Below are 21,133 nucleotides of genomic sequence, written 5' to 3'. Positions count from 1 at the left end.
GATGGTTAAAAAAAAGAAATTGCCCGAAATACCCTAATGATATAATATTTCACTTATGTCCAGAAATGCACGCAACGACGAAAATGACGAAATTGACGAAATTTCGTCAAATTCGTCATTTGACGAAATTTCGTCAAATTCGTCAAGCCAGCAAAGTTATGTCATTTAACTCAACCCATGCAGTGCTGACGAATTTGACGAAATTGGCGAAAATGACGAATTCGACAAAATTTCGTCAAATTCGTCAAGCCAGCAAAGTTATATCATTTAACTCCACCCATGCAGTGCTGACGAATTTGACGAAAATGACGAAATTCACGAAAATGACGAATTCGACAAAATTTTGTCAAATTCGTCAAGCCAGCAAAGTTATGTCATTTAACTCAACCCATGCAGTGCTGACGAATTTGACGAATTTGACGAAAATGACGAAAATGACGAATTTGACGAAAATTCGTCAAATTCGTCAAGCCAGCAAAGTTATGTCATTTAACTCAACCCATGCAGTGCTGACGAATTTGACGAATTTGACGAAAATGACGAAAATGACGAATTCGACGAAAATTCGTCAAATTCGTCAAGCCAGCAAAGTTATGTCATTTAACTCAACAACTGGAAATGTGCATACATACATGAATCCCTCGTTCTTTAGACATGACACAGGTTAAAACATTACAACAACAATTTTGTTGTGGTCTGTTATTCTATTTGCATATTTGTATGAGAATCAACTCAATTATGCAATCTTACCAACTTCATGAGATATATGTTCCAATGAAAACAATTAACCTCATTTGGTTTAGGCATCTTTCCTATCCATGCAGAATTTCCTGCTGTCGTAGGAGACGTTGATATACTGAAGCTCTATCGAAATCAGGAATGCCACTTGCACAGGCTCAACATGTTGACACATTGGACATGTCTCGTTCTTCAAACATGGTCAGGTAAACATGGAGAAGAAAATACAAGGAATCTTTCGTATCCATGCAGCCTTTCCTGCTGTCCTGAGCAGAGTTTCATTGATATAATGTAGCTCTAGGGAATTCCAGATTGTGTTTGTGCACTGATGGAATTGTAACAAGGCTGCAGTTGGCTGTACGAAAGAATCACCCTTTTCCTTTTGTTTTACTGCTTTTAACCTTTCCAAAAGAAGGCGTGTAGAACGAAGGAATCCAGTAAAGTCCAGGGCCATTACACTCCCAAAAATCGCCAAGAAATCGATGGTTTGCCGCCATCTTGGAATTAGAAAGCTTACATGACGTATTTTGTGTTATAGAAAAAATCCGCTGTTTATAAAGATCATAGTCTGAGCAATCTGAGATTACAATGTGTGTCACACAGCGGTTTCCCTTACGCCATGGGTAGGTACGTCATGTAAGCTAACTGCCTCCAAGATGGCGGCGTTGATTATTGTTGTGTTTTCAAGAACAATGATTAATTTCTCAAGTAAGTGAAGACTTGGTGTGGCACATTCCAAGCTTTTTGGTTTTCACACAGAGTGAAACACATATACCCGTTCTTCCCAGTACCACAATTGATGTGAGCTTCATGCAGTTCAAACAACTATTATAAACGTGAAACGCAAAGTCTGGAAATAACACTACATCAAGGAAACTCGAGCTTTCACTGCGTTCTCTGTTGCGAATTCAGAATTTCTTCATCTTAAAATAAGACTAAATTCTGCATAAATACGCCAGCAAATTTCTTCGCAGTTGGACAAAGAAAGCTTGAAGAGCCACCTGTATATAGATTGAGTACATCTACTCAATTCACAACTGTCAGGAGTGTGATAAAACCTATAAGTGTGATGGACTCACTTTTAATAGTTTCACATCAACAACCTGTGGCAAATATTTTAGACATCACTCAGTGGATTGACTTCAGTGATGGCTTCAATAATTCTACTCCTCCAAGTATAAGAATATTAGTAACAAGATAGAAAAATTTTACAAGACACTATGTTACCTGCAGATGGAAATGACAAAATCCATATAAGAACACTTACCGGTAGGCATGTGAGTTTCCTTTTCGTTATTATATTGTTTTACTATGCCAACTCATGCTATAAACTTGTTGGCTAATAATCATGTCATTGCGGTGTATACAAATCTTCGACTTTGGCAAAATTTTGCCAAAATCCTTACTTTCGTCGAAGTCATCGTTTTCGTCGAATTCGCCGCTTTCGTGGTACCCCTCCACTCGAGCTTGTTCGCTCAAATCTTATACTTTGGCGAAATTTCGCCAAATTCGTCATTTTCGTCGAATTCGTCGTTTTCGTCGAATTCGCCGCTTTCGTGGTACCCCTCCTCTCGAGCTCGTTCGCTCAAATCTTAGACTTTGGCGAAATTTCGCCAAATTCGTCATTTTCGTCGAATTCGTCGTTTTCGTCGAATTCGCCGCTTTCGTGGTACCCCTCCTCTCGAGCTCGTTCGCTCAAATCTTAGACTTTGGCGAAATTTCGCCAAATTCGTCATTTTCGTCGAATTCGTCGTTTTCGTCGAATTCGCCGCTTTCGTGGTACCCCTCCTCTCGAGCTCGTTCGCTCAAATCTTAGACTTTGGCGAAATTTCGCCAAATTCGTCATTTTCGTCATTGCGTGCATTTCTGGACATATCTCTAATATTTCCCACGAAATCTCCAAAATTTGTAAATGGTATTTTTTCCCACATTTTTCAGAAAAAAAAAACAACCAAAAGGCATTTTAAAATATAAAAATTAGTTTAAACAGATCTAAAAATATAAAAGGATACTCTAAATTTTCGATCGCCTTCTGGGTCTTCTTCAGAGAATGATGGAATTTGGAAGGTTCGCAGAATTTTAATAAGTTGCATTGACGTTATTGTTCGTTGCCCCCCTGGGGAGCAACTAGCGATGCGTAAACCCTTGGGAAGGGCGCTCTTTCGTTTATAGTGTTTTTGTCGAGGAAAGAATGTAAAGACTCCAGAAACGTCTTTTGTTCTTGCTTTTTTTTTTTTTTTTTTTTTTTTTTTTATTGCTCTTACTGATTCATGCACACTACATTACAATACAATTACTGACAATTACTTACAAAGACGATTCTAACATTGCATACACTACAAACATGAAAAAAAAAAAAAACAATACTATTGTCGCTAACGTAAAGCGCTACTCCTATTTAACAAAAGTTTTGATTGATTGCTAAGCTACTTCTATTTGACACTAATTATGCACTATTTACAACAATGAAGATTAAGTAAAAGGACTTATTTAAAGATACAATAATTTCTCAAGAAAACTTAAGTATTTCCCATTTCTGTTGGTGAAATTTAAGCCTGTCCCTTTTCTTAGCGATGCAATATTCAATGTGTTCAATATATTTAAGTTTAGCTATTAACTAAGGTAGGAGTGGTTTTGTTTTCCTGAGCCGATTAGCGTGGATTACTTGCTTACCAGCAATGAGAATATGATTGAGAAGAGTCCAATGAGGACTTTCTTTTGTAATACCTAGCAGAATTTCGCTGTCATTTAGCCTAGAAATGGTAATATTTAATTTATTTAACCAGTTAGTAGTATGCGTCCAGAAATCTATGGTAAATTTGCAGTGTAAAAACAAATGCTCGAGAGATTCTTCGTACTCTCCACAAAACGTACATAACGAGGTATCTATTAGCCTCATTTTATTCAACAATTTGTTAGTATATATTATACGATTAAGAATTTTAAATTGAAACATTCTTGTTTTAATGTCTAAAGTCACTTTTTGTGGCGTTAAATAAATTTGATTCCAGTCAAGATTTTGATCATCAAATAAAGAGTTGTATTTTAATCTTGCAGTAGGATGGACGTGTATGTTCCCTATCAGAATCCAGTACAGTCTTTTGCTCGTGAGTTCACTGAGCTTAATTTCTTCATTATTACAATTGAGCACAAACTGAGTTAAATCCAAAATTGTGGTGGTGCTCTGCTCTTGCGCATCAGGGGGTTGTGGATTTTTCGAGTTTATCAAGACTCTCCATGCGTCTGGAAGTGCTTTTGACAGACCAAGGATTAAGAAATAATTGTTAAAATTCAGCCCTTTTTCTCTAAAGAAATTCCAAGTTTTTAATTTGCCGTTCGGGAGAAGGATATCTTTTATCTTTACAATTCCAGCCATATATGATTTTTTGCAAAATTGAGGTTTGCCCCCAATACGCAGAAATTGATTGTTCCATAGTATTTGATCCATGATGACGTCTCGGAAGGACATTTCTTTAGTATTGACTGTCGCCCAGGTCTCAAAACACTCGCGATAAAATTTAGGAAGGTGTTTAGGTAGATCAGCACCATTATAATTACAATGAAGAAGGAATTTCTCGCCGTGATCTTTGAGAATCCTTGATAGAATAAGTTTCCAAGGGCTATGATAGTTCTCAGTATACTTCTTTAGGCAAATGATTCTCTGAGTTTTGATTGCAGACTCCACGTGAGGCATTTTCAGACCGCCATCTTTATAATCGCTGATCAGAGCTAAGCGTTTGATTTTATCTTTTCCGTTCCATAAAAAATTAAACATCACAGAATTAACCTTTTTCAAAAAATCTTTGTCTAGATTTAGTACGGAAGCACGGTACATGAGTTTTGGCATTGCGAATGTTTTAATGATTTGAATCTTGCCGAACACAGTTAGATTTCGCCATTGCCAACCATTCAAGGTTTTCTTTAAAGATTTAAGTATTGCTTCAAAATTAAGTTCATGTTTTAGGCGAGAATTATACGTAAAATAAATTCCCAGAATCTTCATTGGTTCATTAACAGTTTCTATACCCAAGTTTTGTTTACAATTATGGCTACTCCCGAGCCAGTAGGCCTCCGTTTTGTCTTTGTTTAATTTCAAGCCTGAACATTTTTCGAATAGTCCCAGTGTACTGAACAAATGTTCTATGGAGGCTTTGTCGTGTACAAATGTTGTCAAGTCATCAGCAAAGGCTGCAAGTTTTACCTCTACGTTACCAATTTTAATTCCTTTAATACTAGGATCACTTCTTATTTTAATTAATAGTAGTTCCAACACTATGATGAACAGATACGGTGACAACGGGTCTCCTTGTCTAACACCTCTTTCAACATTGAACAATGGCGTCGAAAAACCATTGTTTGTGACACAACTGGATATATTAGAATAAAAAACAGAGATCCATTTAACAAAAGATTCACCAAGATTAAACGATTTTAATGCTTTTAGCAAAAAATTCCAGCTTATAGAATCGAATGCTTTTTCAAAGTCAATTGCCACCATTAACCCAGGTATCTGGTTAATTCTCGTGTATTCCATGATGTCTTCGATTGACCGGACCGCATCGAAAATAGTTCTGCCTTTGACATAAGCATATTGGTCCCCGTTTATAATAAAAGGCAATACTTTTTCTAATCGCAATGCTAATGCTTTCGAAGCTATTTTAGTGTCAACATTTAATAAAGAGATAGGCCGCCAGTTTTTTATATAACGTCTATCCTTTCCTTTCTTCTCAATAAGTCTTATTATTGCTTGTTTTTGTGAATTAGACAATTCGCCGTGTAGGTAAGAAAAATTCAAGGAATCGGTCATAAGTTGGCCAAGAAGATTCCAGAACTTTTTGTAAAATTCTGGTGTTAAGCCGTCATTTCCAGGTGTTTTTCCGTTTGGGAATTTAGATAGTGCGTTAAAACACTCAGTGTTTGACAAAATTCCTTCACAAAGATTTTTCTGATCATCGCTTAGTTTAGGAATGTGAACGCTGTTGGTGAAATCTGGAATAAATCGGTCACCATCGCTTGAATCCTGGTTTCTGTAGAGAGATGTGTAATAATCCTCAAGTTCTTTCATAATGAATTTTGAATTTAAAATTATTTTTCCATCTGAATTAAATAGCCGACGAATCGATGTTTTTCTTTTGTTCTTGCTGCTTACACCTGTTTCAAGAATTTCGGCGTAACTTGGATGTATGTCGTGGCCGATTTCTGCATGTTGTTTAATCGCGGAGTTGATATTTCCGTTTGTTCCGGGCTTGTGTTCGGCTCCTCGCGATTTCCAGCTTTTTTTGCTTTCCCCAACGTATGCATATGAGCATGTCCTGCAAGTCACTTTGTATACAATTCCTTTCAACCGCTCTTTATTCGGTCGGTCCTTGGGCTTTTTGAAGATATTTCCTAACGTTCGTACTGGTTTAAACGCTGTCTTGATGTTTTCGCGGTTCAAAATCCGTCGAACGCGCTCCGACACTCCTTTCACATACGGGATGGAAGTGTATGCCTTCGGATTCTCTTGGGTTCTTGGTTGCGTGTTTGTTTTGTTTGATTCGCCAGCTGACTTGATGAAGCTCTCGGGATAACCGTTAGCTTTTTAGTCATTAATAACGCGTTGTTTCTCGTTTTGTCTTTGCGCGGTTGTCACGGTTGATGGAATGCACTTAGCTCGGTCCATTAGAGTCTTAACGACAGCTCTCTTGCTTTGCGCTGGGCTGTGTGAATGGAAGTCTAAATACTTGCTCGTATGTGTGGTCTTGCGGTATACACCCACCTCGATTCTACCATCCTCATTAACGGTGTTGTTGGTGTCCAGGAAGGCTATGCTGTTCTTGCCCATAGTTGTTGTAGGCATCTCCACTGTAAACTGAATGTTGGCGTTTATCGAGTTTATGTGGCTGTGAAAAGCTTCAACACCGTCCCTCTTAATCACGCATTCGAATCATCGACATAGCGGCGCCACCACTTTGGTTGAACGGGCGAAGTTTCTAACGCTTTCTCTTCGACTTCTTGCATTACAAGCTCTGCGATCACCGCACTGACTGGCGATCCCATGGCACATCCCGATACCTGGTGGTATTGGATTCCCTCGAATACAAAATAACTGTTGTGTAGCAAAAAGGAGAGTAGATCCAGGACCTGGCCTTTAGTCAGCTGTGTGTGACTTCTCCAATCGTCAGATCCCTCGAGTTTTCGCTGAACAATATCTATAGCCATGTCAATTGGTATGGAGGTGAATAGTGAAACCACGTCAAACGATACGACCAGCTCGTCATCAGTCACTTCCTGGTCACTTACAAACTCTGCAAACTGTTTAGCGTTCTTGACAGAATATTCGGTTTCATTCACGAGGTGCTTCAGAAAGGAGGCCAGATACTTTGATAGTTCGTAGGTCGGCGCGCCAATACAGCTGTTTATGGGCCTCAATGGTATTCGCGTTTCTGTGTTTTCCGGGAGAGTGAAATGATCGTCCAAAAGGCATTTTTCTGCCTTTAAAACAGTATGAAAATGAAACTTCCATTTTAGAAAATTTGTCGTCTTCAGATCCATTCTCGCCCCCCATAGTCCTTTTCGCTTCTCTTAGGATTTTCAGTCCAAGTTTCAAGGACTTCTGCTCTCCATGTATGCAGTCCTGATGTCTATACTGTGTGAGAGAGTAGTGGCGTTTTTGACTGTCGTTCAAATTTTTTTTTTTTTTTTCAAACAGCCAATAGAAAAAATTCGAATCATTCTCGTCCCCATAGCCCTTTCGTTTCTCTTTGCCGGCTTGGCACGAGAAAACGAAGGGCTCTGGGGACATAGGATTTTTGAATTAATTCGAAATTTTTTGATTAGCTGTTTGGAACAAAGAATTCCTAAACGGAAGTTCAAAACGTAACGGCTTTCTCATACATTCTTTTGAAACGTCATGACTGCATACACGAAGACCGGAAGTCCTAGAATCTAGGACTGGAAATCCTATGTCCCCAGAGCCCATTGTTTCCTCGAGTCAAGGCCCAGCCGGCTAAGAGAAACGAAAGGGCTATGGGGACGAGAATGAATTCGAATTAGTTCAAAAATCGTTTGTTCCCAGATCCTTTCGTTTCTAGTTCCAAGGCCCTGCCGGCCATATAGCAAAAAGGAGCGAGAGGGCTATGGGGACGAGAATGGTTCACATTGTATTGATTTATCAAAAACCGATATTTAAAATCTTTGAAGTGAAACTTTTCAATCGGGCCGCGCAATTGTTTTGACTACGAAGCTTTGTATTCCTCTGCATATTTTAAGCATTCTAACTCATACAACGGAGTGCAGAATACGGCTCAAGGAAGCGTTTACGAACACTCACCGTGGAGAATTTAATAAGCTTACGGGTGAAATTTTTTTTAAACCGTGTTATTAGTTTTGCACTTATTTTTAAACCTAAAACTTGGGAAAAAACTGTCACAGTTATAACAATTTGTATACACGCTACGTGAACGTTATGTTCATCAGCCTGGGGCAAAAGCAAACCGTTGATCATGTTAAGAAGGACTTTAAATAAAAACCGCGCTTGCACTGGCAGAAAATTGAAAAATCAAATTCCTTCATTATTTTGCTCATTAATAGCTTTTAGGTAGATAAGAAACCTGATGTATTTTGTTCCCCCCAGAAGTCTTCTAATTTCGAGAAAAAAACCAAAGTCAGTTTTCGTGATCGGAGCCTCAAAGTGACACAATTTTCAACCCGAAATTCGCTATCGTTAACTCTCGTCGCGTTCACAAACAAAGCCACATTGAAAACTTTGGATGCTTTCTATCAACAGAGAAACTCTTTTCCATTCGCTAAAATATAATTTCAGGGCTTAAGCAAAACTCTTCGAACTGAAATAATTAAAAAGGTGGGGAATACTTTTCACGATACTAGAAAGTCGAATTAAACGGCAGTTTTCAACGGAATTATTTATTATGTGGTATAACTCCAAATTTCCTCAATTGTCGTTTAAACACACATGTAAATGTTTATCTAAGACATACCTGAGAATTTGCTTGGGTTGTTGAAGGCAGCATATTTGAATAGCTTGATGCAAAGGTATGCTAAGTGACTTTTAAGATGAAAAATCGTTTTTTCCTTCAAACGCGCCTGAATTTTTGCTCAAACGTGCCAGAATTTTTGCGTGTGGTCTTCGATTAAATAGAAAATCGTTGTCCTTTTGTTGGGGGGGGGGGGGGGGGGGGGGATTTATTCGCTCGCTCAAAAACGGGATCTGGAAATGAATTTCTTAAACTACTTTGTGACGTAAGCTTACGTTTGAATTATTTTGGCGCGCGAAGCCGAGGCAACGAGACTTTCAATCAGACCAGTTGAAAACTCACCTTACGCATTAGAAGTCCGCTTATTTTCGCTTATTTGACACATATTTACGCCCGTCTGGTGGTGAAAGGACATCATTAAGTCTGGAAACCCGTAAGCCACTAGCATATCTCAAAGAAGCGAGATGTGTTGCTGCCTGAAGATTGCTAAGCCCTGCCAAGACTGGCGGTAAACTTGGCTTTCGAAGGCGCATTGAGCCAGGCGAGGTCTAGAAGCAACTTCTGTTCCAAAAAACGTTATTTTCTCGAAGTTTTGGCTCATTTGCCTCGTGTTGCCGCATTGAACGTTTGGAAATAAGGAGGTGCTTTTAGACTTATAAAAATTCTCTTAGATTTGGCGATAGGACTTCCCGTATTTCAGCTACTCAGGGATATCCCATAATAATCTTTAATGGATACGTCATTCGATACGCATTGTCACAATAAACAAAGTTCGTTCGGCACGGCAAAGACGGAAAACGCTCACTCAATCAACAGAACACAACAGAATCGACAGAAAAGGATAATTTTTACCAAGAAAAGCAACAAATTGCTTCATTTCGACAAAAACTAGCCCTAAGCTGCGATCCTTTCCAGGAATAAAAGGCCTGAATGTTTAAAAGAACGATCGTTGCTTGTGAGTCAAGATCAAATTGCGTTACGCGTGACTACGGAGAGAAACTGGGGAAAAGCGAAAACATATTATGGATTAACCTTTAGCAGCCTAAATTTGCTGACTGAAAACGAAACATTGAACATTTGGCGAGTGCATTTGTGGTTAGAAGCTGGCGAGAGGAAAGGGCAACGGCGTAAGTCGTTTTTGTTTAAGGATTTCTCGTTCATTTTGCTATATATTTTTCACTTCTTTTCACTGTTCAGTCGCTCAAGTTTGTCGATCGGTCAAGTTCAATGTTTATATAACATTCGTGACACTTAACCCTAACCTTAACACTAGCTGACCCTAACTTTACTTTACTGTAACTGCTAAGTTTAATCCTCTTTCTCTCTTTGCCGCGTGTTATTGTTTTAAAGTGACCATAGTTCTAGTTTTCTCGAAGACAAGGTGCAAACCAGAAATTTTAATTCGAGGACAATGTTTTTCCATTAAATTGAAGACCACATGCAAAAATTCGGGCACGTTTGAAGGAAAAAAACGATTTTTCATCTTAAAAGTCACTTAGCATACCTTTGCATCAAGCTATTCATTTATCAATGCATCGTAGTCCCACAAAATGTTGTGATATCGATCAAAATAGCCTAACTTACAGCTAAACATTTCTTGGCTCCAAAATGCAACAAAGCAACTGTTAAGCGCGAAATTCCTTTTGCATCTTCATCCTTAGCAATTGTCCTTTATCGTGGTTTTTTTCTCTTGACGAAAGTGTGTACAGAACGCCAGAACGCTCAATTTGCTTCCTCAAACTGCGTTGTCGGTGCTGGAGAATTGTTTTGCGTTATTTTAACTCCGTGACATTCTTGACCCCAGAGCTCTTACTGCGCAGACTCACTTACGTCACAATATCGTGTTTCATGTCACGTGTATTATGTCACGTAAGTCACAAATCTAATCTTGTAGCAAAATGGAAGAGGTTTTGCGATCAAAATGGACCTTAATTGACCCAGGTTGGCTTTTTTATCTCACTCTTTCGTTGAAAAGGGAATTTTGCAATGGAACATTCGGCAAGAAGAAGGAAAGACGAGCATTTGGGGTTAAAACATTCATTATCGTGGCGTTTGGCAATTAGAAGTATTTACACAGTTTACGGTCATGCTGTGAAAATTTGCCGAAGTTTGATGCCCTCTAAGTGAGAATCTTTCCAATAACCCGAGCCAATTCTCAGGTATGTTTAATAAGAATATCTGTATGCATGTTTGAGCGAGAATTGAAAAAATTTAATGTTATACCACATGCTAAATACTGCCGTTGAAAATTACTATTTCATTCAAATTTTTGTTATCGTAAAAAGCATTCCTCGTCAGTTCATTTTTTTCAGTTGGAAGAGTTGCGATAAAGCCCTGAAATTATATTCCAGCGAAAGAAAAAGAGTTTTTATGTAGATAGAAAGTGACCAAATTTCTCTGCGCGGTTTTGTAAGCGAACGCGAGGAGTCTTCATAATAGCTAATTTCGGGTTTAAAAGTTAGGAAATTTGTGACTTCGTCCACCGAAATGGATTTTCTTTGTTTTCTCAAAATTAGAAGACCTCTAGGGGAAACAAACTACATCAGGTTTCTTATCTACCTTAAAGCTAATAATGAGCAAAAAACGAAGAAAAATCGATTATCCAATTTCTGCCAAGAAATCAAATTCTTGCTCGGCCGTTCGTAAAAGTCACTCTTAAAATGCAATTTCACAGGTTCAATGCAAGGGAAGCAATTGTTGAGTGCTGTTCAATTTTAAAATTTACTTTTCGAAGCAATCATGTCCACAGAAAAAACGTTTACCCTATCACAAGATAGCACTAAATGCGCTTCAAACTCCTACAAGCGCTGGTCATAATTTACTTTAATTTAATTTAGTGAGAAGCATCAAGCTTTACTTCGTATCGTCTTTTGTATTATGGCGAGTCCGCAATCTCGTTTAAATAAACATGTACACTACACATTCAGTATCGAACACTTCTTTAATAAGACCTAATAAGTTGCCTAGTGAGATATATTAGTTTTTAATATTTCTTTTCAATATTCGAGATCTCTCAACCGAAACAAAGTTGTACAAAAGGGTCGCATTAATTTGTTTAGACTTGCACCAAGTCGCCCTCTATTGGCGAGCGAAGCGAGCCGAAAAGCGTCGCGAAGCGACGACCGCGAGTCATGTTCCTATTTAACCAAAATATTTTAATCGTTTCAACAAAATATAAATACAAGTCAGCAGAAAGAAACGTCAAAAAGATTTTAAATCTCTTTCAACAATTTAATTAACGGTTGACAGAATATTTAAAACCTACGTATATTAATTTCAGAAATAACACTGAAAATGTAATGTATGCATGCTGCGCGAATTTTCCTTTTTAACAGTGATTAAAGAAAAGATTATTCAAAAATCGTCACTTCGCGTTGAACCTCCTCAATATATTTGCGGTAAAACCGACGTAAATTTTAGTGATTTCAGTTTGCCGTCAAGTTTTTTGATAAATTTACTTCTCGAGAGCAGTTGTACACAGAGGCCGTGTTAAGTTAAAATGAATTTGGAAGTGGTTGATTGGTCGACGTGGCTGCAAGCAAGAAAATATTCTCGTATTGTTGACAATAACGTCATGTTAACATGTACAGGAAAGCGAAATCGCTGAAGTCAGTGATCCGCAAAATTCAGCCGGTTGAGACGCACAAAGTTTTATCTCGAGTTCTCAAAATGCGCTTTTTATTTGCAGCTTGTTTTATGCTCGTTCTAATTGCTGTGAATGGCGCAAAATCTTCCTAGGAGTCAAGAATGGTCCCTCGAAATATCGCAGTGCTCGCAATGCTCGCAAAATTTTAGTGGGTGCTCGTTTGCTCGTGCTCGCACATTTTTACAAGTGCTCGCATGCTCGGTTTTTAGTGGAAGTAGGTTTTTGAAAAGTGCTCGTTGCTCGCAAGGCTAATTTTTGTCAATGCTCGTGCTCGCAAAGAAAAACGCTGTGCTCGCATGCTCGCAAATGCTCGCAAAGACCATTTGATACCCCTCTTCCTCGCTGGTCAAGGGCAACCAAACATCCGGCCCCGCTAAAAACTACGCCGACAACATGATGGTCTGTAACTTGATTCAGGATTCGCATGTCAACGCAGCCATTAAGACGCTGGAAATGAAACTGGAAAAACTTACTGAGCTGGTCAACAAAACTTTAACTTCGCAGCCGAAACCACCAGGTAATTGTATGAACTCGCAAAATTTTTTCGGGCATGTTGATTGTCTTTTGAGCCCTTGTACTAGCGTGCTTTCAAACTGGCATCTAAAAGTAGTTAAATAATTTTTTTTATTACAGAAGCCCCCGTCTCTTCTTGCAAGGAACAGTACGACAAAGATAAGTAAGTTCTATAATATATACTTCAAATAAATCGTTTTAATACGCGTTTCCTTTATATTAGTACATATTAGAGTGAATTCGTGTAACCCGCTTTTTATATGCTAATGCGCCGTGTAATATTTTAATGAGCTGTACAGGAAAACAGAAAATTGCGGACAAATCGTAAGTATTTGCAAGTGGAAGTCACTGGTTAAAATTCAAGCATTTACCAATATGTAAAAACAAAAACAGATAACGGGGCTTAAAATTTATCATGCCTTGAATTGTCTTGCGATTTTAGATAAACATTTTATATTCAACATCGCGTAAAGAAAAACAAATTAAGCTTGACTGTAACGCAATTCTGCGCGCGCAATCCAATGGGGAGCTTTAGCAAATCACGATGACAAACAACTTTTGTTTAGCAAACAAAAGGTTTAATTAGCAGGAAAATAGCTGTGCATGTGTTCTATTATTCTTGACAAATTTCTTTCCTGTCTTCTGAAAAACAACAACGTGAAATGACTAAATCCTTCGTATTTTAAACCAGACCGCTAATTTTTCGATTTAGGGTCAACAAGTTCTTGAAGTGCTTAAAGAAAGACACCTCCTGCTTATACTTATTTTCTGTATAACTATTAAAGTGATTTCTTTGAGGTTTTCTGACCACACGTGTATTGTTTTATTTCACACAAACATTATAATATTATACGACTCATTAACATATAAAAAACGGGTTAAACGAATTCACTCTATTCTTTCGATGCTACACTAATTAGTTTAGAAAAAAAATTCACGGCCCTCGCGTTTTGAAAATGGTTAATAGTTTGTCACCAAAAAACCCGTAGCATTTTTTATGAAACATTTGTTAAAACGAATTCTCCAAATTTGCGGAGATTTTAAAAGTTGCACAAAATTAGGTTGTCACAAAAATTTCGTGTAATAAGGAACTATGTACTTTGTGGATTTAAAAATTTTATAGTGTACGAAAACAAAATGAATCTTATACCAGTTGAAAAAACGAAAACAGTTGTTTGGTTCAGTCGACAACTAAATTAAATTTTAGCAGCAAGATTTTTTTAGGGTCAAGCCCTTCACTTGTACTATTAATATTTCAGCAAGAAAAGAAGAAGGGATCGTTGCGACTTGAAATGAACGAACGGAACATTCGAGTTTTGTTGTTGATCATGATGTTCTACGAATTTCATGGGACTCATCGTGTTGTTTAGCTGTTCTTTAACGTCGCACACAAGTTTGCATTTTGATGAAAACTGACCACCTTTCTCTACCCCTGACAGGTCGTCAAAAAGTGAAGTGTTTACACTGAAGTTTGGTTCGCAAAAGATTCCTGTTTACTGTCACATGGGAAACTTTGGATGTGGAGATGGAGGATGGACGCTGGCCATGAAGATTGACGGCAACAAGGTACAAACCTTTCCCTAGCACTGTTAAGCCAGTGGGACATTTATCGGAATGAAAACTAATTTTTCCTTTTTTTTTAATTTCAGAAAACATTTCATTATGATTCTCAATTATGGAGCAACAACAATACCTATAACCTTGCAGGAGGCACGACTGGGTTTGACTCACAAGAGACCAAGTTACCGAGCTACTGGAACACACCCTTCACCAAGATTTGTCTTGGTATGAAGATCGGCCAACAGATCAACTTCATTGTCCTCAACAAGCAGGCCAACTCTCTGTACTCACTGATCGCTGATGCACAATACCGCAACACCTCACTGGGTCGTGACACGTGGAAGACGCTGATTGGTTCACAGGCCTCTATGCAGACCAACTGTAACAAAGAAGGGTTCAATGCCATGTGTACCGTTAAAAGAGCTTCTAAAGCAAGGATCGGTTTCCTTGGCAACAACGAAAACGATTGCCACACCTGTGATTCCAGGATCGGTTTTGGTACAGGAGGATATAATGATGACTCCAACACGTGTGGAAACCAAGCAATGCACTCACCAGATAATGGTAACAAGCACATCAAAGCCATGGGTTATATCTTGGTGCAGTGATAAGAACTGTCTCCATGCCTTTTGTATCCATTTTAAGCAAAAATAATCTCCCGTCAAAAGGGCTATGAAGTTATATGATTAACTCAACAACTGTTCTAGTTAGATTGTGAGGGAAAAAAACAGTGTTGTAAAGTGATGATGGGAATAAATAATGTTTGTTACTAATGGTTTTGCGTTTTAATTGCACACTACTTTACAAGCGCAATGTCCAAGACTCTCAAAATTCGTTTGGAAGCACTCAGAAGTATTCAGATCCAGCCCCTGAATTAACAGTTCAAGTCGTACTACAGTTTTTTTTAATATGACGGTTATTTACCTTGACATCGAAGGAATATTACAATTGCTGATGCGATATATGTTGATGACTCCCATCGGGTCACCACGCGTGGTGACCCGATGGTGTAGTGGATATCACGCCTGACTAGTAACAGGGAGACGCGGGTTCGAATCCTGCTCGGGGCATGTAATCAATATTTTCTTTCATTTCAGAGACGTGTGTCGAAAGCCTTCTGTAATTTATTTACATCTTTCTTCCAATTTGTTTTGAGAATTGTGATTTTGTGAAATAACAGTAGACATCACAAAACATGGCTTATTGTGGTGTAAATGACTATTCAATCAAAGCTATCAACCAGTATTTTTTTTCCTGCGTGTAATATATCAAACACTCGAGACTGCATTTATTCCGATCGGCAAATTCAGTGACGGCATTCGAGATGTTTGGACACTTAAACTTAGTGTTGAACTTAGTGTTGAACCTACCTATCTTATGAATCGAAACAAAAACTTTTTATTTGTTGAGTAGATGCCGGGAAAAGCCACCAAAGGCTATCCTAATTATGATTCCCATTGCTATAACTCGGTATACTATTATTAAAATGCTTTTAGTCAATCTCACTCGTATTTTTTTAAATATATTTTGGCAAAAGTTAGGGAGGGGTGTTTTCGCCCAACGACCTCATGTTAAATATGGACTGCTTTGCAGTCTGTGAAGATCCACTGTACACGCAACTCATATCAACTGACTACTGTGGGGGTCGATGTTAGAGGAGTAATTGTACGGGCAAGCACGCGGTGAAGAAACTACAAGCATATCAGTCAAAGATAATGTGGAAAGGCTGAATGTGTCCCATGCATGATTTTTTTTATTATAATTAGTTTTTAAAGTCGTAAGTTGTAAAAAATATTCCTCAACATGGTTTGTAATAGTTTTTTAGCTGCGTGCCTCAGATTGGCCAGAAACGAGCACTCTAGGCTGCCTTCGTGGAGAACATTTTTGCCTGCCGACACACAATATCATTTTAATTCCGGATAGTGTTGAAAGATTCCATCAGTGCAAAAACGGAGCTCAAAGAAATTGTTTGTATTTTTCAGTGAAACAGAGCAGTAGTTCATCTGTGGTAGTTTTACTGCGCAGTACAAAACGTCAATACTGGCATTTAAAGTTTGACTCCGCAAAGGAAAGTTCACTAGACTAGTATTGTCCGGTCTGAAGTATGGTCAAGTGTTGTATGAGCAAACCATCGCTAAAAAACATCAAATATACAGCTAGCACGTCCGAACTATTTTTGGAGTACTTCAATCGCCGTTGACTAATACCCAATCAAAAAAATAAGTTGATATTTTTTGTAGGATGTAAGGACGGCCGCTGGGTACAAATGTTATTCAACGAAACTTTTATCAACACAAAGATATTTGCACCAAAACTCTGAAAACGCTCCGGTATTTAATTTTATTAATTTTGCCGCATTTAAATAGATAATAACTTACTCGTGTAAGAACGCAAAAATATCGAGGGTCCAACACAAGTGTTTCTAGAAGCTTACTGTGTACTTTTTGCTATAGAAATGATTTAAGATATTGATCAATTATTAGTTAATGGCCTCATATTGCCATCAGATATGATATTACTGTAGCCATGATAAGTTCAAAATGGAAATATGTGGTGTGAATTCTTTACGGTGAAGTAAACAAAACTAAACTTGGAATACATGTTGACTGGACGTAGCTGAGTATAAGCAATATAACAGGGATCACGATTATACACTCACTTATAGGAATCTGTAATCCAGAACAGGATTCAGTGAAGACGCATAAAATACGTTTTACCACGAATGCTCAAAATGCGTTTGATCTTAGCAGTTTGTTTTAGCGCAAACTTGCTTGCGCTGATAGTCACTGGCACCCATATACCAACCAGCGCTCCAAATACCTGCGACTCGATGATGAAATGTACAGCCATTAAGATGCTGGAAAAGAAACTGGAAGACCTTATTGCGCTGGTCAACAAGACTTCCAATTGCACGTGCACTCCAAAGCCAACACCACCAGGTAAACTCGGACAGTCATTATTGTCTGATTTTCAATGGAGTTTTTCTGTTGTGGGGAAGGCTTTCAAAATTACATTAAGCCGAATATTTATCATCAGACCCATTTACAGCAGGTCCTACCACAGCAGGACCTGTCTCATCTTGCAAGGAACAGTATGACAAAAATAAGTAAGTTTACAGTTAAAATGTCTTTAACACGTTCCAATTCAGTCACGTTACTAATACTAACGTTAATAGTTTGGGAAACGTTTTGGAACTTTCTCTTCGTCTCCTTATTTATTGGGTTTAGAAAGAAAGAAAGAAAAAAAAAAAAAAAAAAAAAAAAAAAAAAAAAGTATCGTTTATTAAAAACTATAACACTTATAGCAGTCCTTGCACTGAATTACGTTTACTGTTACAACTTTATGAAAATGTATTAAAACTATATATATATATATATTACAGGATTAAAAAATATTAAAAGCTATTTACGTTCTAATATATTAAAAACTATTAAAAGCGGTCTATACGATGTAATTTAAACTATTGTCTATTATATCCCAGGCCAAAGAAGCTGAGGAGTGTGGCGTTGCTTACGCGTACTTGGAACGCTCGCTCGATAAATAAATAAAAAACACAAAAAGACGCATGTTTATGCTATATTTGCTGTTCAACGTCTTTATAAATACTCACACGACATTCACGCGACATCAAAGTTTGGCGTTTTTCGCGGTTTTTAAAATGAAAATTCGATGTCGCTAAAAAGAAAGTGGCTTATTGAATACAATAGATCATTTCCTGATATACGATAAAAGAAGTGCTACACAAATACTCCAAATTCGCAAAAATTAAGTGTTGCGAAATAGATCTCTCTTCTGGCCAAGATCGCGAATTAGGTCGTCGCGAAAAATTCGTGTTAGAAGGAACTAGAAATATTTGTGGATCTTACAAATAAAACAGTATACGGAAAAAATCTTCTACCAGCTGATTATTAAACACTGAAAAAAAAAAAACATTTGTTTGGTTCAGTCGACAACATTTTTTTATTTTTATTATTTACCTTTATTTGACAAAGAACTTACTAACAGGACATTATTTACGTCACCTTATATGTTGCTTAAATATTACGTTACCAATCTACCGCACAGTACGTTACTTACTTTCTGCAGACGTCAAATACATTAAAGTTAAGCAGCAAAATGTTTCGGACTGTCTGAGCTCTATACTTGCAGAGTATACACTCTATCAACTTTTCAGCGAGAAGATGCCGGGAAGGAAGGCGGTCATAAAGTGAAGACAGCGCGACTTTGAATGAGCGAACAGGCCTTAATATGTAGTTTAAACTCTTTTTAACATTATGGGCTACGTTGGTTTTTAAATTAGAAAACCTCCATTTTCTACCCCCGACAGGTCGTCAAAAAGTCAAGTGTTCACCCTGATGTTTGGTTCACAAAAAATTCCCGTTTACTGTCACATGGGAAACTTTGGATGTGGAGATGGAGGATGGACACTAGGCATGAAGATAAACGGTAACAAGGTACAAACCCATCCCCAGCACTGTTAAATTAGTTTGGACATTTCATCGAAATGAAAATATTTTTTTTTCCTTTTTAATTTCAGAAAACATTTCATTATGATTCTAAGTTATGGAGCAACAATAACACTTATAACCTTGCACAAGGCAAGACTGGGTTTGACACTAACGAAACCAAGTTACCGACCTACTGGAACACACCCTTCACCAAGATTTGTCTTGGTATGAAGATTGGCCAACAGATCAACTTTATTGTCGTCAACAAGTAGGCCAACTCTCTGTACTCACTGATCGCTGATGGGCAGTACCGCGCCACCTCACTGGGTCGTAACACGTGGAAGACGCTGATTGGTTCACAGGCCTCCCTGTAGACCAACTGTAACAAGGAAGGGTTTAATGCCATGGCTTCCAGAAGACACAACTCTAAAGCAAGGATCGGTATCATTGGTAACCAGGAAAATGACTGCAAAACAACTGATTCCAGAATCGGTTTTGGTACGGGAGGGTTTGATGATGACTCCAACACGTGTGGAAACCAAGCAACACACTCACCAGATAATGGAGACAAACGCATCAAAGCCATGGGTTATATCTTGGTGCAGTGATAAGAACTGTCTCAATGCCTTTTGTATCCTCCATTTCATGCAAAAATGATCTCCTCTCAAAAGAGCTCTGAAGTTAACTGATTAGCCTAACAACTGTTGTAGTTAGATTTGAAAAATCAAAAACAGTGTTGTAAAACAGATAAATTGTGTTGATGGGAATAAATAATGTTCGTGACTAACGTTATTGAGTTATGGTCACCTCGGGACAAGCGCAATATCCGAGACCCTTAAAATTTCTTCGGCAGCTTACAGACCCCTGAATGATCAGTGGAGCTCGATTGCCTGCGATAGAAACAATACAGCGCTTATATACCTTGACTGTTGATGAATATAAAAGTTGATCGACGACTCCCAAGTTACACATCCCCAAAAAATGCCAAACAGCGTCAAAGAAATAACCCGTTGAGAGAAATACCCCTTGAAAGTACAAGATGGCTAAAAAAACCTAGAAAATTGCCCAAGAAACTCTTGTCAGCTTTTTGAAAGAATATTCCTCACTGAATCTCCAGAACTTCATAAACAACAATTTTTCCTCAGTATTTAGAGAAAATTTTATATATTTTCAAACAAAAGGGAATTTTTGTCTTTGAAACAGTTTGACAAAAAAATACCATTTTAGAAATGACCACTTTTTGGCTGCTGTATTTTTAAGCGATGGCGTGACATCGCTTTATGCCATCGAAAGATCGGTTCGTTTTGTCTGTTTGGCCCGATCGAACAGAAAATCAAATTTAACTTAACAAGAAATCGCCGCGTAAACACAAAAGCAAAATACTTCCGTACAGTTAGAATGGAACACTACAATGTATAAACGAAAGAGACTAATTATATATGATGGGGTCTATTAGATTTAGTTGACAGAAATTTCTAATTCTTATAATACAAAGGGACACTGTGAGAAAGAGACCGTTTGACGTTTCTCGCAGCTTAAAAGCTTGCTCGCGCGTATCGTATGTCGTTTATCCGTGATATCACACTACAGTATAACGCAATATTTGTTGAGACAACATAGGGAAATCTAAAAAAAGTATAAAAATATAAAATAAAATATTACTGTTCTTCAATTGAGAAAATCTACGAAGAAAATGTATTATTTGCATCCTTGGTGTGTGAATTCATAACAGCTATACAATCAAGTTTTCCCTCATAATTATGTAAGACCCTTTGTGAAACGCCATCGCTTCTGCATGCATCGCGTGCCATTTATTCTATGAGTCTCGCTTAGAAACACGACAAACAAATGTATTGCCAACTACCTAAAAGCATTTGCATGCTTAAGAAAATTTCAATGTGACAAAAATATTGCGAAAGAAGAAAAGGCGAGAATTTCTATGCGAGTCACATGTTAACTGCATTTCTTGAGTAAATAGTTAGGCCAACTACAAGTGACTTGGTTTTATTGGGATTGAATTTCATAAACACTCAAACTTGGGAAACAAGCAAAATAAAGACTTTAAACCTCATCTTCTAAACGCTTTCTTTTTTGTTTGTTTCTTTAATCGTTTCTTTCTTTGTTTCTTTCCTTTTCTTTTCTAGCTTATCCCAAGCTTCTAAAGTGGAAGCAGTGGAAATAAAAAAAACCTCAACTGCAACTAACGCTATGAAAAGTGTGACCTTTAGTACTATAAATAACTACAATAATCT

The 21,133-nt window shown here is 37.8% G+C and overlaps 1 protein-coding gene and 1 pseudogene across 3 annotated transcripts; both read left to right on the top strand.

Annotated features, from left to right (window-relative positions):
• Positions 1–12,704: 12,704 nt before the first annotated feature.
• LOC144636489 (putative skeletal organic matrix protein 5) lies at positions 12,705–15,167 on the top strand. Of its 2 annotated transcripts, none has more exons than XM_078495710.1 (4): positions 12,705–12,877; positions 12,997–13,036; positions 14,313–14,439; positions 14,523–15,167. In XM_078495710.1, exons 1-4 carry the CDS (start codon positions 12,754–12,756, stop codon positions 15,039–15,041), a joined length of 810 nt encoding a protein of 269 aa, XP_078351836.1. In that variant the 5' UTR covers positions 12,705–12,753; the 3' UTR covers positions 15,042–15,167. The 2 variants fall into 2 exon arrangements, with proteins under 2 accessions (XP_078351836.1, XP_078351835.1); XM_078495709.1 differs by having other exon boundaries at positions 12,994–13,036.
• A 1,816-nt stretch (positions 15,168–16,983) lies between these two features.
• Positions 16,984–19,666, top strand: LOC144636461 (putative skeletal organic matrix protein 5; annotated as a pseudogene). Its single transcript, XR_013567514.1, has 4 exons — positions 16,984–17,372; positions 17,470–17,539; positions 18,761–18,887; positions 18,971–19,666. The product of XR_013567514.1 is annotated as a putative skeletal organic matrix protein 5 (transcript).
• Positions 19,667–21,133: the final 1,467 nt, after the last annotated feature.

This window comes from Oculina patagonica, chromosome 13 (assembly GCF_052425735.1).
Source record: "Oculina patagonica isolate OP01 chromosome 13, crgOcupat, whole genome shotgun sequence".
Classification (NCBI taxonomy): Eukaryota; Metazoa; Cnidaria; class Anthozoa; order Scleractinia; family Oculinidae; genus Oculina; species Oculina patagonica.
This window is presented reverse-complemented; position numbering and strand designations above follow the sequence as displayed.